Consider the following 19221-nt stretch of genomic DNA (forward strand, 5'->3'; position numbering starts at 1 on the left):
CCCAACCTTCCTTCCGAGGAGTGGCTGGTGGGTTTGAACCGCCAGCCTTCTGGTTAGCAGTCAAGTGCTTAGGCACTATGCTACCAGAGCTCCTTGGTGAACATTAATGCCCAACACTCTTGTCATGATTTCCATTTATTCATTTATTTAAATTAATTCACCATAATAACTTGCCCAGGTCACACAGCCATTAACTAGCAAGGCCAGGACTTAGAGCCAAGTAGTGTGACTCCAGAGCCAGTGAGTTTATGGGTTATGACAAATTGTCCTGCCAGGGTAAATGGCTGTGCTGTGGTGTCAAGATTCACAATGATTGTTGTGCTCCTAGTCCAAGAAAATAATTCCAGCATTTTTTATGGATTACAATGAATTTAAACCAAACATTTAACATCCACTGGTCAGGCTTTATAAAAGTGATAATATTAACAGTGTCATTTATAGGAGGAGCCCTGGTGGTATAGTGGGTAAGTGCTCAGCTGCTAACAAAAAGGTTGGTGGTTTGAACCCACCAGCCACTCTGCAGGAGAAAGATGTGGCAGTCTGCTACCATAAAGATTTATAGCTTTAAAGATGCATGGAAACAGTCCAAAGGACTAAGGGACCATGAGAACTTCAGCCTATATGACCCTGAGAACAGAAGAACTAGATGGTACCCAGCTACCAATGCCAACCCCTCAGGAAGGGATCAAAATTGGAGATCCTGTATAGAGTTGGAGGAAAAAAATGTGGAAAAATTAAAAAAAAAAAAAAAAAAAGAACATATTTACTGGTCAGGTAGAGAATGGTGGAACTATGGCCCTGACTATGGCCCCGAGTCACCTTTTGGGCCTCATATTGGACTCTCTCCAGTGGCTTAACTCTCAGGCAAACAATAGGCAAGCCTATGAGCCTACACTAGGGAGATGCACTCCTTAGAATAGTCAGCCATGGGAGATTGGGGAGGGGGAAAAAATGATTTATAGCCTTGGAAACCCTATAGGGTTGTTCTACTCTTCTTATAGGGTCTTTATGAGTTGGAATCGACCCAATGGCAGTGGGTCTGGTTTTTGGTTTGGGTTGTTGTTAGCGGCCATCAAGTCAGCCCCAAACTCATGGCAACCTTCTTGGGCAACGGTTGTGGTCCATAGAGTTTTTATTGGCTGAGTTTTGGAAACAGATTGTCAGGCCTTTTTCTTTAGCCTGTCTTAGTCTGAACTTAAACATGTTCAGCAGCACAGCAACACCTAAGCCTCCAGTGACAGATGGGTGTTAGTGGCACTTGTGGTATGCTGGCTGGAAACAGAACCAGGGCTCCTGCATGGAAGGTGAGAATTCAAGCACTGAACCAACACTGTAGCTAGCACTTATTAGCATTTACTGCTGCTGACCAAAAGGTCAGCAGTTCAAACCCACCAGTTGCTCTATGGTAGAAAAGACTTGGAGAACTGCTCCCATAAAGCCTAGCTGTAAAACCTAGGAAATCCTATGGGGCAGTTGTAGTATGTCCTATAGAGTTGCTACGATTCATAATTGATGTGACGGCACACAGCAATAACAGCAATGCACTGGATATTGCTCTAGGTTCTATGTATGTATTACCCATTGCCATTGAGTTCTGGTGCTGTAGTTTCTAAGGCATTTGAATGGTTGAAACCCACCAGCACTCCTTGGAATGAAAACTGGGTAATCTACTTGCATAGAGATACTGCCTCAGAAGCAAAGGAGCAAAGTCCAATTGACCGGCAGTGAGTTTGGTTTGGTTTGGTGCCATTGAGTCAGTTCCAATGCACACAACAACTACAGACAGAGTAGAACTGCAGTATAGGGTTTCTAGGGTTGTAAATCTTTATGGAAGCAGATTGCCTCATCTTTCTCCCATGGAATGGCTGGTGGATTTGAACTGCGGACCTTTTGATTAGCAGCCCAATGCTTTAACCACTGCACCATCAGAGCTCCTTTTTATGTATTAAGTCATGTAATTCTGAAAACAGTTGTATAAAGTAGATATTGTTGCTATCCTCATTTATCAATGAGCAACCACAGACACAGAGGGTCATTTCCTCAAGGTGATCTCACCAGAAGTGAGTACATGGTAGAGTTTGTTTCAAAGCCTGCACTTCTAACATCTGTTGTAATGAGACAAGTGAGATACTTACCTGTGTGCTTTCTGATTGTTTTTATTATTATTTTTTAACTTATGAGATCCAGGAAAATTTTAATTATTTGTGCTTTTCTTAAAAAAATTCTGCTTAACAGAGGGCCGAATAGAAGTATTCCAAGGGGAGAAGTTGCTGTCATCTATCCCTATGTGGACCACATTTGGGGAACTAGCCATTTTATACAACTGTACAAGGACTGCCTCTGTGAAAGGTAATGGGATGAAATACTGTATCTTTGAATTATTTCACAGATTTAAAATTAATCTAGTAAAGTCACAATTGCATCTTTTTCAGAGTCTTTTTGTCTCCTATTTTGCCTGATAATGCTCTTATTAGTAGAACTGCTATACCTATGAAAGGATAGTTTATATTGAAGCACTTGCCTAAACAATCCAAGTTTCAAAGGACCTTTTCATCAGGTACCTGTATGTATAAACTATGAACATGGCTTTAAACTGAATGATTCCAATGTTTGCTTTAATTGCCACTTTACTTTTTACTATGTAGACCTCTGCCTTTGGCTCATCCAGAATGTTTTCTCTTCTCCACAAGGTTCTGACTATATCATAAATCAGAACAGTTAACTAAGCTAATGAAAATGTTTAAATATAAAAGGGATTGTATTGGATTAATGGAGTTCTCAGGAATAACTATTGAGTAGTATAATTATTCCTTGTGTTTTTATTGAATGTGTTTATAGAGACAGTAATGATAATCTTGGGTTTTCTTATGAATTACTGAGATGGGGTGTTTCCCAGTGTTTGGGACTTGGTTATAATTGTCAGCATCAGCATTGCTGAAGTATTTGATAAACATGCAGATTCTAGGTTCCTTTACAAATCTCTGGGGAAAGGGCCCAGGGATCAGTATTTTTAACAAGAAAGTCGGGATGATTCTCATTCTCTTTAAAATTTGGTAAACCAAAGCTTTGGTATGATCAATGTTGTCAACTATTATTATTTATTTTTTATGTTACAATTATAATTTCGTCTAGATCTTTTTCCAACTGCTACTTCTTTACCTCTTCCTCTTTTTTTGACTTTATGCTTGCCGTTCATGTTTCTCCTTTTTTTTTAATTACCTCAAAAAATCTTCCATAGTATTTTAAAAAATGGTTTGTGTACATTTTACCTAAAATTACCTATGGTAATCTCAAACTAAACTCACTGCCATTGAGTGGATTCTGATTCATAGCAACCCCCATTGATTTTCTAAGGCTGTAAGTCTTTACAGAAGCAGACCATCTTATCTTTCTTCTGTAGAGCAGCTGGTGGGTTCATGCTACCAGCTTTTTGGTTAGCAAGTAAATGCATTAAAAACTCTGCCACCTGAGAGATTTTTAAAATACATTAGCTCTGTAGCACCAGCAGCTTACAAAGACGCAAACATATGCACAGAGATATTTAAGTTTCACTTCTCTGCTTAGGATTGGCTATGGGGTGGCTGGCATTCCCTTGTATCACAGCATGAATCTTAAATAGATCTTGATGATGTAGTGCATCACTAAGAATTGCAAACTAATTTTAATATCATCCTAAGTAATACATAATGAGAAAGGTAAGTTTTTGCACACTTCTAAACCATGATGCATCTCAGAGTGAAAAAGAATTTATAAAATTACTCATTACTTATATTGCTGTTTCAGTTACATGTTTATATAATCTTTTCCAACAAATAGCATTTTATGAGACTATATAACAAATTCATTTGTTAATATCCTATTGTATTTTGGAATTCTTTTAAAAATTGGAGCTAAACGATATTTTATTATTTTCTTGATCTTTCTAAAGCTATTACCAATGTTAAAACTTGGGCACTAGATCGAGAGGTATTCCAGAATATAATGAGAAGGACAGCTCAAGCTAGAGATGAACAGTACAGAAACTTCCTCAGAAGGTAAGAATAACACACTGGGGCAAAGAGCAGAAGACGGTGATGCCATATTGTGGATGTGTTGAGTTTGACAGGAATCTCAGGGTGATACAAATGGTTAAGCACTCAACTACCAATCAAAAGCTTGGCAGTTTGAACCCACTTAGAGGTCCCTCAGAAGACAGGCCTGCCCATCTGTTCTGAAAGGTCACAGCCTTGAAAATCCTATGGAGCACTTCTGCTCTGCACACTTAGGTTTGCCATGAGTCAGAACTGACTCTGGCAACGGGTTGATTTGGTTGAGTGTGGAAAATGTACACTGTACTTCAGCTTTGGAAATGATAGAATGTGTTGACTAGCTCTCCAAAACATTATGACTATTCTTTCAGAATAATTATACTATAGCTTCTCCTATTTAAGCATTGTCCACATGACTAAACCATGGGAACAGAAATACTCCCTTTCAATAAATGTCATATATATTGAAAATTATATTAAATTCCCTTGAGCCCTATTTATGTCTCTTGCTATTAATTTTTTGTATTGATAGACTTTTATAGTATAGAAAGTGTGTAAAAATCCTAAAGTATTCACCTGTGTTATTCAGTTGGCTTTGAAACATGTCCTATAATTTGGAAGTGGGTAGCAAAAAATAACTTCTAACAATGCTTTGTTTAGAATTATATTAGAATCAATTTTGTTTTGTTCACTGGCTTCAACTGAGAGTTTCTTTTTCTCATTTGTGTAGCCACATCATCTTCCAAATTACTGTTATTTTTAGCAAATTATTTTGCCAAAGGTGTTAACTGTACTTGTCACAGTGACATAGATCCTTGGAACACCTCATTTTGTGGAATCTTCTATTCCTCAACAACTTGAGTATATTAAGTCAAAAACTTCTGAAATGTCTGTTTAACTGCAAAAACTAGTTCCATATGTAATATATGTATTTATATACCTATACCTATTTGAAGAGCGTTAAGTTCATTAATTAAACTATTTCTGTGTGTCTTTATGGAATATTTCATAGTCTCTGAAGCTGAGAGACATACTGTAATGTTACTATGATTAGTAATAATAATTGTGATGCATCATATGATTTTTAAAAAGTTAAGTTCTTTTGAAGTATAGTGATTGTATCTTACAAAACGAGCACAGGAAGCCATTGATTTTGTGTGTTAGGTAAACCTTATTTTTTTAGGACTATCCAGTGCCTAGCATATGGTGAAGACTCAAGAAATATTGAATGAGTGCATTGTTAATAAGTAGAACATTGCACTATTAAGATTTCTCATGCAGAATCTTGCTGACTTATCCTCCTAGAGGAAACAATGACTCTTGGTAGGGCGCTATAATAATGACAAGTGGATGTCTTACCAGTACGTTAGCCAATGCCTTGATATCGCATTATGGGGTCTGCCTGAATATAGGTGCTCTCAGAATCCAACAACTGAGCAACACAGGTCAGCACATAAACCTAATGAGACACACTTATGCAAGGGCCAAAGAAAAGTAAATAAACACACCACTGCCCTTGGGTTTACATTTGATTGTCTCAGAAATAGAATATGAGTCAATAGGCAAAACACTTCATGAGCTTGTAGTGGAAGAAACTCAGATAATACATCTTCCTTTCTTTCTTTTTTCTCTCCCTTCCTCCCTGACTCTCTTCTTATTTCCTTCCTTTGGTTGCCTCATTTATTTGTTCATTTGTTCATTCAACAAATACATATTTCCAGGCATTAAATGTTATAGATTCAGTGGTTATCACAATAAGCCTGCCTCCTCCTTCACTGAGGAAGAAAAACAAAATATTTGTCCTTATATCTCTTTCTCTACTAATCCTAAAATGAGATAGATTGATAGGAGAGAGTTTTCAATAACATTATAGATCCCAGGTTTGGATAAGAAGTAGAACTTTCATGATTGGTATGCGGTGATCAGTGGCAACTTTTTTTGTCCTTTTACCCTTTCAACAATTGGTAACTTAGAGAAATACATTTCCCTTTATTTTATAATATATAATAAGCTCTTTCTTTTTCCATGTACATTTTTTATTATAAAGTATATATATATATATATATATATATATATATATATATATATAAAGAGAGAGAGAGAGATTTCAAATATGTGAAGATATTTCAGACACATGTAAGTTATAAAACACAATAATAAAATGAACACCTATGAAACTACTACTCAACCAAAAAATTAGATAGTTACCAATACTGAGAACTTCCCATGTACTTCTTTCACCCCATTTCTCAACCTCTTCCTCCTTTTCTCCTTGGGGGTAATCTGTATTCTGAACTTTGGTAATCATTCACTTGTTCTTGTTATAATTTTGCATAAAGTTTAATTTAGGCTTTGTTTGAGCTTTATAAAGATGGTATTATTTTTGTGACTTATGTTAGTTAACTCACTAATTTTTCCTTTGTGCAGTTATATTGCAGAGCTCAGTCATACTGTATTTATCCATTCCTCCATCGGGGCTGTGTTCAGGTGTTTTGCAATTACGAATGATTCTGTTGCAAACATACATGTCTTCTGATCACATGTCTTTTGGTGCACATGTACAAAGAATCAGTCTAGAACACTCTCTTCAAAAGTCAGATCCAATTGTGTGTTTTTAACATACCACCTTTTTCTCAAGGTATCAAATTTTAGATGGTAAGAAAGAAGTATTTATCTAATAGAAATTATATTAATAGTCCTGACTAAAAATGAATAAATAAGAAGGGAAATGTCTCTAAGAGAATAAACACAAGTTTAATCATACTGATTGTTTGGAGTGAAACTTCTGAATTTTTTTCTAATAGTAGGTTTCAGTATTTTATTTCATACTTGGTATATTATTATTATCTGTAAAAATGATCCTATTACACGCCTCTGGATACCATTAATTTTAAGAGACAGTACAGTATGACTGATAATCACAGATTATTTCAATGCTAATTCCCATGTCACCTTGGATTCAGTCTTTACTTAATTATAAAGATTTAGATTAAAATCTGATCCTTCACTGAAAGCCGAGCTCCCTCATCTGTGCTAATAAATTGAGATGTGGAGAGCAACACATTTCTGGGTATGATTCATTTTGAAAACAAAGAAAGATGTACATATGTACATTTTTCCCAAAAACAGATCAAATTTGATCATTTTCCTTTCTGGAATTTTGCTATTTTTATTTTTCTGTGATACATGTCTGTTATACATGACAGATATACACACATACACACATATGTGTATATATATATATACACATATGTGTGTGTGAGTGGCACATGGTTTGCTCTTGACTAATGACCAAAAGGTTGGCAGTTCTAAGCTACCCAGTGGATCCTTAGATGAAAGCCCTGACAATCACATCCATTGAAAACCCAGTGGATCTCAGTTCTACTCTGTAACATGTGGGATTGGCATGAGACAGAATCAACTCAGCAGCAAGGAGTTTGGTTTGGTTTTATATATATATTTGTGATGATCATCTCTTATTTATTTGAAATTCATTCATTTACATGTGCTATACTTGGAGATTTGCTTTGGAAAAATTAAAGTGCTACATGTACATTGTATTTTTTAGATACATGTAAAAGTTTCAAAAAATATATTGCATATATATGTATATGTATATCTATATCTATATCTATATGTATATCTATATCTATATCTATATATATACATATATATGCACATTATTTATAATTTAATCAGAGAGATAATTAAAGTTTCTATTTCATTTTGAAGTGTATCCTTGCTGAAGAATTTACCTGAGGATAAATTAACCAAGATCATTGACTGCTTGGAAGTGGTAAGACATTTTAAAGAAAAAATATATTTCTTTAAAAATACTGTAATCTAGTCAAGTTATTAGCATGCAAAAGAATATGCAAAAGATGGTATATCACCACTCTAAAGAGACCAAAAAACCCTTTTTATACTGTGAGAAACTTTAGACAAGTCACACTGAATTAAGGAACTGGGATGAGTTTAGGGACTGTTTTGGAATGTATAAAAAGAAATTGGATTTGCATGTGTAAAATGAAATTTGATTTACATATTTTAATAGTTTTAGTATATTTGTAAAGCTAGTCTACTCTAAGGACTTCTGATGGTGAATGCTTAAAGCATTCAGGTGCTAACCAGAGGTTGGCAGTTCGAGCACACCATTTGTTCTGTGGGAGAAAGAAGAGGCAGTGTGCTTCCATAGAGATTTACAACCTTGGAAACCCTATGTGGCAGATGTACTCTGCCCTATAGGGTTGCTGTGAGTTGGAATCAACTCAGTGGTAGTGGGCTTAGTTTTTTTGGTTTTTAATCTACCCTACTCAAGAGGCATTTGATTTTCTACGGTTAACATCACAACCCCTTACAGAGTTTTCATAGTAGCAAGTATTTAAGGAAATGAAGTAGAGAAAAGGAATTTTAGTGTTGTTGATGACAGATCCCTGAATCAGGCTGTGAAACATTCCATACTTGAACATTTTTGGTCACGGAATACATGTAAGAAAAAAAAAAAAAACTCAAACTGCACTTACCAAGCACTTTACCTATTTTAACATCTAAAGGAAACAGCATACTGGCATGTTTTCAAAAGCTCCTTTTAGGCATCACACAGATGGTTGGTTTGAATCCAAGATTAGTCACATCTTTTTGTGAATAATGCTTTTATGACAGGCACCTTAGATTCTAATTATATGTATTATGTGGAAACCTCTTCAGATCTCAGAGATTAAAATTTAAAGCATGTAACTTCTCTCTCTTTTTTGGGGGTGGGGTGAGGGAAGAGTCAATTTTATTGAAAACAAAATGGCTTTTACAGAATTTAAAGGAAGTGAGAAATAGTAGTAAAGCAGTCATACCTAGACTTTAAGCTTTTGTAAAGCTGCTCTCCATGGGAGGAAAGCAAAACATGGAAAAAAAAAAAAAACAACGTTCCAAGCCTTATTGTTGACAGATTCATGTCTCTGTCAATCACAATATACAATGTAAACTAATATCTGTTGAGAAGTGCACTAACCATTTTATCCTTAAATGTAAGTGACACCAGCAATGTTTCCATTTACAATCCATGGAATTCATCCAGCAGTTTATCAAGGACAGGCCATGATGACACAGTGCCTGGTCTGTGTCCCCAGGGGCTTCAGATATGAAGTCATTTTCAAGAGGGCTGCTTGCCCTGCATCTCGTGGGAATTTACCCCAATGTAACATAACCCAATCACAGATGTTACAAATTAATAATTCATTCTAATTTCTGTTTTTTTTTTTTTTTAAACTGGAGAGGCTCTATATTTTTGTGCTAACCGAGGAAATCTGTTTTTAATATAACACTAATAGAGTAGGTTCACCAGAGGGGAATTCCATGTTGACAGCAGATATTAAAATTTAGTATCATTAAAAATGAATGGTAAATTAGACATATTTATAGGAGCCACAGCAATAGCTGCAGAATATATGGGAGGAGGGGCCTCAAATCCAGCATTAATTAACACACAATTCGAGTTTCTCTTCTTTCAAAACACCTGAGAAAGGCTTTATAATATCTCAGCATTTATAGATAGCAGTACAGTTTATAAAGGGTTCTTTATTCATACATGGCAAACAAATGTGTCTCTGTAACATGTGAACATTCTCAAATGCGAAAGTGATTAACAAGAGAGTAATAGGATCCATTTAGCTCCAAGAAGAGCACATAACTTAACAGTGGAGCTTGGACTAATGACCCGTCAACACGGTCCTGACAACAGCCAATCACTAATGAATCAGAGCTGTGACAGAGTGCACGTTGAGTCCTGGGACCAGCTGTCCCACAAACTGGCTCCATAATCTTTGAGAAAAACAGTTAGGCTGAATCTCTTATGCTATTTAAGGGTTAATTTGGGTGTGTTTTTGCTTTTGTGTGTTTGGAAGGTGGTGGTGGGAGGTCAGAATTTCCCATCACTGCAGTTGATTTGATGTGTTTGTTAAGATTAGACTGTAAAACTCCTAAGCCAAAGAGCCCTACTTGCACAGTGTTCCAGCAGCATTTCTTGCTTTAGCTTAAATTACCTAGAACATTCAGTTCTCGATGCAGACATTTCCTTTAAGCCACTTCTTATGTTCTGATGGAAAATTGAAAGTAGGAATAATACTTCCATACTCACTGGTATACTTTAAAAATTAACTAATGAACATCATAAAGCATGATACAGACTTAGAATGCAGCATAACTATTAATGATAATGAACATGGTAATGTCACTAATGCACCTGGCAATTGTGCCTCGCGGAAGACAGGAGCAGAAGGAATCTTTGCTCCTATGCACACTGATCAATCCAGGAATTAGGGGTTTGACTGTGCCTTTCTTAACCATAGACATTGTGGTTGATCGTAAAGTCTCAGCTCTTTGTCACAGAGCTCTAGTATTTGACCCAGTGGCCCTCTGCGTTGTGACTCTGACATGCCATCTTTCATGAAGCTGGAGGTATAGTGGAGATGGAAGCAGGAGTGTAGTATGGAATGCCCTTTTCTGTATGCGGATCATCTGTGAGCTTTTGTTAAAAGGCAAATTCCCAGGTACCACCCACAATAACTGAATCAGGAACTCTGAGTTAGGGGCTCAGAAATCCACTTTTTAACATTTTTAACTATGCTATTTTTACCCTCAACAAGATGGGTTGATGCAGTAACTGCAGCGATGGGCTCAAGTATAGCAAGGATTGTGAGGATGGCACATAACTGGGCAGTGTTTTGTTCTGTTGTACATACAGTCACTATGAGTTGGAGCTGACTCGATGGCACCTAACAACAACATTCTTATGCTCATTAAAGTCTGACCAACACTGTAAAATTATGAATAATCCCCAAACCAAACCCATTGCCAGTGAGTCAATTTTGACTCATGGTGACCCTTTAGAATACATATATTCAGAGCTTGTCACGGTTTGTATCTTCATTTATGAATTTTCTGCTTTTATTCAGTTTTTAAAAGTCTAGTCTGTGTTTCCATTCCGTATTATCACTTGCATAAGCCAGAGCATTTTGCTAATTTTAATGATTATGTCCAGAGCCATAAGAAAATTAAGACTATTCTGGATTTTGCCACTGTTTATGCACCAGTTAAAGTGGGGCAGCCAGGTGTCGTAAAACGTTCACTAGTCCAAAGTCTGGAGATTAGAGTTAGTTGTCCTGCTTCTATCACTAACAATTGTCAATTAACTGTGGCATTAGTGTCTCCTCATTTACAAAATAAGGGGGAGAGGGAAGTGAGTTACATCACTGTGGGCTATTTCAAGGTTTAAATTACATGATTCTATACAACTAACATACCCAAACAGTAATAGTTTCTATTGGATACCATTTTGTAAGATCTGGCTCCTTGGAAATAACCACAGTACCAAAGACCAAACCTGCTTTCAGGTCAATTCTGACTCCTAGAGACCCTATAGGCACAGTAGAACTGCCCCGTAAGGTTTTGAAGACTGTACATCTTTATGGAAGCAGACTGCCAGATCTTTCTCAGAAAGAGCTGTTAGTAGGTTCAAACCACTGACTTTTGGTTGGAGACCAGGAACTTAACCACTGTGCCACCAGGGTTAATCACAGTCACAATCACAATTATGTCTAAGTGGTTGGCAGAATCTACCTGAACTGGGTATGTTTGCTTTAAATTTTCTATATTAACACATTTAAACTTTGTGTTTTAGAAACAAAAAATAACTGGTACACACAAAAATAACTATCAACTATTTTTTTTAAGCAATGAACTTACATAGTTCTCATAATACATGGGTATGTGTGGGTGTGTGTGTGTTGGTGTGGTGTATTATCAGTGTGTGTATCATTAATCCTTTGTTATGAAGTTATCTAGCCACAAACTAAACACTTTATTGAAATCTTAGCCCTGTTTCTCTCTCCTTATCTTCCATTACTTCCTTGGCTTTTCTTCTGGTTTTATATATTCTATTCACAGGCACTTACACGTTCACATTTTTGTCTGTATCTGATTATCACAGAACAAGCATTTCCTTTACAGTGAAAAATATTTCTATCTTCTGTTGTTGTTGCCGAGTTGTACAGTTTTCTTCTAATCACTACCTCTCATTCTATCCTGAAATGGAATCTCTTCTTTTTCCTTCTAGTCTTATACCAAGTGACTACTCCTAGGGCTTCTAGACATATTTTAAAACATCTTTTTCAGACTGTGGGTCATAACTTACTAGAGTATCATGAAACCAATTTATAGAAGCATTTTTTATTTTCAAATATAAGAATATTAAGTATTTTTCTAAAAAGTATTTTTTACTTTTATATAAATGTCTGTATGTGTGCATGTTCACATGTGTGTATTGTGTGTACATGTAAAATGTATTTTTTTACCATTGGGCAGAGTCAAAATGCTTGGAAACCATTGCTCTAAAAGATGGGTCTATGGCTCCATGGTCCTCTAAGGGACCCCTTTGCAATGTGACCACACAGACAATAATCACACTGTTTGCATTTCTCTTTTTGGTCTTGGTGACCATTGTGGTTAGACTGGCTGCACTCCCCACTTGACAAATACTGGCCAGTCTAGCATCACAGCCAAAGCTTACCACTATATATTTTTGGTCTGACCTATTTCCACAGCATTTTCTGATCTATAAAGTTACTGTCAGCACACTGGGAGGTATTATTTATCTTCCTCCTATGGTTTTGGGTGACAAAGAATCATCTCTGGAAAAAAATACCACTAGGAAGGTTGTCCCTTAAGAAACAACAAAACCCTTTCTCAGAGTCCTTTTTCAAGCTTTCCCCTTGTTTAACATATTGGGTTGCCAGGAATTAAAACCACACCTCTGCCCACATTAAAGGCTTTGTAATAACTGAAGAACAGCCTAATAGCACTTCAAAAATTCTCCATTTCCCTTCTGCTCCCTTTGAGGATTGAAATTGAGATGGGAACATGAGGGACTGAGGAGTAGACTGTCTTAAATAGGAACATCCACATGACACTGAGCATTTCCTCAAACATGAGGAAAACACTTGAGCTCTGCAATCTTGGTCACTAAGTTAACCTCTAAAGGGCAGAGTCATTTCAACTATAACGTCAAGCTTGTATATAGCAATGGTAGGAGTCTCCAGTTGACACAAATGTTTAAGTGCTTAGTTACTAACTAAAAGCTGCATGTTTCAAACCCACCCAGAAATGGCTGAAAAGAAAGGTCTGGAAGTCAGCTTCAGAAAGATTATGGCCAAGAAATCCCTCTGGAGTGCAGTTCTACTCTGCAAGACATGAGGTTGCCATGAGAGAATAGACTCAACAGTAGCTGGTTTATAGAGCAAGGTTTGTGATAAAGCTAAAGTGAGAAAGAATAAAAAGAGTTGGAGTAAGCAAACTGTGATGGCAAAAAAGGAGTGTAAATCTTTACAGAAGCAGACTGTGGTAGTTAAATTTGTGTGTCAACTTGGCTGGGCCTGCTTGCGTGTCTGGGCAGCTGGATGTAGTATTCCCCATGATGAGACTGGTAGTCAACTCCGTGGTGGAATCTACTGTGAGCAGCTGAGTAGTTCCCCTAGGGATGTTGTCTGCTTCCCATATATAAGAAATAGCTTTGGGAAGAGTCTCTAGCTTATGGCATGCTTGAACCCTGCATGTAGCCAAGTTGTTATTCAGCAGCCTGCCATGCTCTGCCGACCTTGGGACTTTCAATGGACTTAAATTAATGGCCTGCCATGTGGTTTGGTAACATTGGGATTGTGCCTTTTTACTTGTCAACCTTGGGTCTGTCAGTCTCAGCAGCCAACAGCTGTCTGAGTGAAGAAAAGCCTCTAGCTCCAGTGAGCTGGGAGCAGGAAGCAGAGCTGAACCCCAAGGTTGAGGGGCTTTCACCCAGCCCCTAGACCCTGGCATTTTGAACTTGGACTTAAGCCTCCAAATTGTAAGAGTAAACTCCTATTTGTTCAAGCCATCCCATTTGTGGTATATTCTTGTCAGAGTGGCACTAGGTAACCAAAACACAGACTTTACGGAAGCACCTGAAATATTGTTGCTCAAATAAAGTAGAAATTTGTCTCTTATTCACAAGGAATGATGGTCCCATTTGGGTTCACACAGCCATTCAGGAACTCAAGTTGTGCCATTTTCAACATATGGCTTTCAAAGTTTACTGGGCTACACCATTACAGTGGGAGAGGGCATGTATGAAGACATATACATGAAAGGGTAAATGAGTGTGGCCCAGAAGTAGCACATACAACTTCTACTCAAATTCTTTTAGAGAGAGCTTAGTCACATGGCCACAACTAACAGCAGGGAGCCTGGAGAGTTTGATTGACCTAGGCAGCCATATATTAATGTAAAAGATTGTCAGCTAGCAACCCTTTCACAGGAATTATCAGATGCCTGGTATATACCATATGTGCCACCCAGTGCTTTAGATATACTATCTCACCTAGTCCTCAAACAGCAATAGATATGGTAGGTAATATAATCTCAATTTTACAGAAATGGAAATTAAGGTCCAGAAGAGTTAAGTCACAGTTAAGATAAACCATGAACATCCTCCTCCTTGACATGGTAATCATTAATTGCATTTTATTTTATTTCAGACCCTCAAAGATGATTGATAAACATTATCTTTAATTGGCTTAATATAGTAGACAGAATAGCTTCCCCAAAATGTCTATGTCCTAGTCCCTGGGACTTGTGAATATGTTAAAATACATGGCAAAAGGGACTGTGCAGATATAATTAAAGTTAACCAAACCAAAACCCACAGCCATGGAGCCAGTTCTGACTCATAGTGACTCTATAGGACTGAGTAGAACTGCCCCATAGGGTTTCTAAGAGTATAAATCTTCATGGAAGTAGATTGTGACATCTTTCTCCCATAAAACAGCTGAGGGGTTTGAACTGCAGACCTTTTGATTATCAACAGAAACTTTAAACACTGTTCCACCAAGGCACCTTAATTAAGGTTAACCAAAAAAAAAAAAAAAACAACCAAACTCACTGCTGTCGAGTTGGATCCGACTCATAGTGACCCCTCTTTGGGTTTTCGAGGTGGTATCACTACGGAAGTAGATTAACCAATCTTCCCACGAGTGGCTGGTGGGCTTGAATCTCCATCTTTTGGTTAGCAGTCAAATGGCTTAAACACTACGCCACCAGAGTTCCCTAGTTAAGGTTAGGGATCTTAATATGCAGAAATTATCCTAGATTGTATAGGTGGACTGAGTATAATTACATCAGCCCTTAAAAGCAGAGAATTTTCTCAGTCTGGAGTCAGGGAGATTCTAAGCATGAAAAGAATCGGAGGTACTGTTGTTGGTTCTGAGATACGGGGAGTTACGTGCAAGGACCAAATCAAAGCCTTTGGTAACTAAATGTGACCCCTAGCTGACAGCTAGTATAAGTAAACAAGTTTTATCCTGTAACTGTACGAAACGGAATTCAGCCAACAACCTGAGTGAAATTGGAAATGGATCCTTTCCTAGAGCCTCCAGAAAGGAATTCAGGCCTAAGGATACTTGATTTCAGTCTTGAGAATATCTAAGCAGAGAAACCCAGCTGCTCGACAGAGTGTCTGGACTTTTGACCCACAGAAACTGTGAGATAACAAATAGGTGCTGTGTTAGGACGCTAGTTTTGTGGTAACTTGTTATGGCAGCCATAGAAAACGAAGGCACTTACCCTCTCTAAATCTTCAAAGGCAAATGTTCTTACTTGAATTTCATGGATTGATGAAAGTGCAATACACAGTTATGATGCACAATTAGAAAGAAGCAGAACCAGGATTTGAATCTAGATGTGCTGTGCTTCAAAGCAATGTAAATAGGTTTTAAGAGTAAACTATGGAAGAATCAATACAGAAGTAGCCTAGTTTGGAATCGATTTTCAAGTCTAAAAGGAAAACAAGAGGGGGCTGTAATGTTGTTAATTGTCTTCAAAAAATTAAACAAGCCCATTTCTGTTTGTATAAATAATTAAAAGATCTATTTTAGTTTCATGCCTTTGAGACAAGATCAATTTAAGGGAAATAGAAGTGGACAGTTTAATCCATCTTTTTTTTTTCTTAAGATACTGATGAGCTGCTCTTTTGGTATGACAAGTAGCCAAGTGACATTTCTCTGCCTAAGCATTCTCTAATCACACAAACATCTAAGAGGGCAACATATTAATTAATAAAAAGAAATAAGTGATAATTGAGATTTTATGATGATAAACATATTGTAAAGAACAATTTGCCTGTAAAAAAATTCTAATGTCACTCTATTATGATGACAGATCTTTGGAAAGTAAGGTCAGGTGCTTTTTAAGGAATTAGAAATTGAACTATTGCATTACTAATATCCATTGAGAATTATATTTTCAACTTATTGGTTAATTGCTCTTTTTTCTAAAGTCTAGACACATTTTTCATGAGTTTCTGGATAGTGCAAACAAGTTCTCTACAACTAACTGAAAGGTTGGTGGTTCACACTCACCTAAGACCTTGGAATGTAGGCTTTGCAATTTGCTTCTGAAAGGTCACAGCGTTAAAAATCCTACATACTGGGTCACCATGAATCTGAATCAATTCAACAGCAACTAACAACAGACACATTTTCTCCCCTGTTAAGGATCACTACTCCTTTTATATTTAGATTATTTAGGAGAAAGCCCCACCTATGTGTTAGTGATTTTGCTTTGCTCTTATTTCTCTTCATGTTCTGGATCTCAGTATTTCAAGTGATTTTTTTTTTTTTTTTTCCTGCAAAAGAGAAACATCATTGCAAATGGTGAAGCAAAAGCCTTCTTACTTTTCCACAGTTTATAGCTGCAGTGTAAGAAAAGCATTAGTTACCATAAGCATAAACTAAAAGAAACAAGTGTAGAACACTCATTTCAAAAACACAAGGTGCTTTATTTCATTTATGTCTCCAGTGGATCTAACCTTTTCTTTTTCTTTCATCCCAATAGGAATACTACGACAAAGGAGATTACATCATTAGAGAGGAGGAGGAAGGAAGTACCTTTTACATTTTAGCAAAAGGAAAGGTAAATATTAATTAAAACTTACTTCAAGTAAATCAAGAATGTTTTCAGTTTGCCACAAACCCAGCAATGTTCCGCACTGTAACATAAGAAGTCCTCTGCATTGAACTGGTAAAGGAGATTCTACCAGAAGAGTCTCATTGAGTTGGGACTAAGCATTGGGTTTAGGGGCAAAAGAGGCTTATGATGGGTTCCAGCTGAGGCAGTAATTTCTTAGCGACCTTAGGCAAGTCATTCAACTTTCTTTGGACCAGCTTCATTGTATATAAAATGACTGCATTATTTCTAAGGCCCCATCTAACTGTGAATGTATGATTCTCATCATACATAAGGGCCCAGGATCTGAGGTGCAACATTTTCCCACCTAGCATATATGACAAGCAGTGGTGAAGGAGTTTACTGTACTGAATGAATTCCATAATTGAGGACAGCAGTGAGAGGATCAGTATGGCTCAGAACTTCAGTTTATACACAATTCTCAAGTTGATTTAGATGATTATGTAAATTTGATCCTAATATATACAATAGGTCTTTTTTTTTTTTTTTTTAATAACCTAAGGCTTGAGTGGATAACATGTTACCAGTTGTTCCTAGATTGACCCTTGGCCATGTTTTTCATTCAAGCAATTGTGAAATATTGAAGCAAAGAGTAAATTTTTGAATACCTATGTCTGTAGCTGTTGAATTTTTCATGTGGGTTCTTTTCTCATAGAAGAGTTTATTATCAGAGTCAACCACTGCCTTTTGTAAACTGGTTTCTGGTTGAAGTTTGAACGGGTCCCCAGTGAAGGAAAATTTTAAAAAGTAGTTTCAAACCCCCTGAATTTTTAAACACTTGAAATCAAGTTTTATTTTCTCCTCAACTCAGACCATGTGATTTGAAAGAATTCTGGCTAACAAACAAATTGCATTTCATATTATTATTCTTTCTTTGAATTCATTGTGACATGCATAAATGCCAAACAGAATTTCTAATCAGCGTGAAGCAACCCTGTTATCATGCAGAACTGGAATATATCTAGCCTCCAAAGAGAAATATTGAGGTTTTTGGTTGCCTCTGCCGTGTGGTTGTTGTTATATGCCATCGAGTCAGACCTGACTCATAGCAACCCGTCCTTGGGTTTCCAAGGTGGTATCACTACGGAAGTAGATTGCCCTACCTTCCTTCCGAGGAATGGCTGGTGGGTTTGAACTGCCAGCCTTCCACTTAGCAGTCAAACCCACCAGCCACTCCTCAGAAGGAAGGTGGGACAATCTACTTCCACAGTGATACCTCCTGGGAAACCCAAGGATGGGTCACTATGAATCCAATCCAACTCCATGGCCTCTGCCATGGAAGTTCTTAAATATTCCTCGCCCATGGGCCACTTGAGAGTCTCATGAAAATTGTGGACTCTCCTCCTATTCATATTTTATGTTCAGTTTCAGGAAGTATATAAGCTTCAGCAAGTCATTATGGACACAAGCTAAGGATTCCTGATACTCAGCCTTATTCTTGATTAATTTGCCATCTCTATTAGTCTTTTTGAAATAATAAAAGTTCCTACACCATAATTATTTGCTTTAAGGAGTGGTAGGAAGGAATTATGGGATTCACATATGAATTCAACTTTGGGAGGTGGGATTTGAATGGAGAATCTTCCCCATTCAGAAGATGGAGTCATTTGATCATGTTAAATGAAAGGATTTACCCTGTCCATCAAAGTGAGCTGAATGTAATTAAATTGTCCTAACTACCACAAATCATAACCAAGGCTCAGAGACTACCTTGTCCTTGTCCTTCTCCTTATTAAGTCAAGTTTTTATAGATTGGAGAATTTGCTTTAATGAATATATATTCAACTTCTCTTTCTTCTTTTCTCACTTTTTTCTTAAATTTCTTGTTTAACATTGCTTAGGTAAAAGTCACACAGAGTACAGAAGGCCACGATCAACCACAATTGATAAAAATATTACAGAAAGGAGAATACTTTGGAGAAAAAGCTCTTATCAGGTGAATCCATCAATTTATATACCATATTTAAGTAATTTGTTGATTGCTTTGCATATGTTGTTGTTGTTATTGTTTGCCGTCGAGTCGGCCCTGACTCATAGCGACCCCTCCTTGGGTTTCTGACACAGTATCACTACGGAAGTAGGATTGCCCAACCTTCCTTCCGAGGAGTGGCTGGTGGGTTTGAACCGCCAGCCTTCTGGTTAGCAGTCAAGT

General features: G+C 37.1%; 1 protein-coding gene across 1 annotated transcript in view; it reads left to right on the forward strand.

The window, feature by feature from the left end:
* The window catches only part of PRKG2 (protein kinase cGMP-dependent 2), a 175149-nt gene that overhangs the window by 68654 nt on the left and 87274 nt on the right, over positions 1 to 19221 (forward strand). The window contains exons 3-7 of the mRNA XM_007946829.2: positions 2236 to 2349; positions 3929 to 4034; positions 7761 to 7824; positions 16938 to 17015; positions 18911 to 19005. Coding sequence (XP_007945020.1) covers positions 2236 to 2349; positions 3929 to 4034; positions 7761 to 7824; positions 16938 to 17015; positions 18911 to 19005 — 457 coding nt within the window. The remainder of the gene's footprint in view (positions 1 to 2235; positions 2350 to 3928; positions 4035 to 7760; positions 7825 to 16937; positions 17016 to 18910; positions 19006 to 19221) is intronic.

The sequence above is a fragment of the Orycteropus afer genome, unplaced genomic scaffold, assembly GCF_000298275.1.
Source record: "Orycteropus afer afer isolate SDZICR_OR568_19922 unplaced genomic scaffold, OryAfe1.0 scaffold00172, whole genome shotgun sequence".
In the NCBI taxonomy this organism is placed as follows: domain Eukaryota; kingdom Metazoa; phylum Chordata; class Mammalia; order Tubulidentata; family Orycteropodidae; genus Orycteropus; species Orycteropus afer.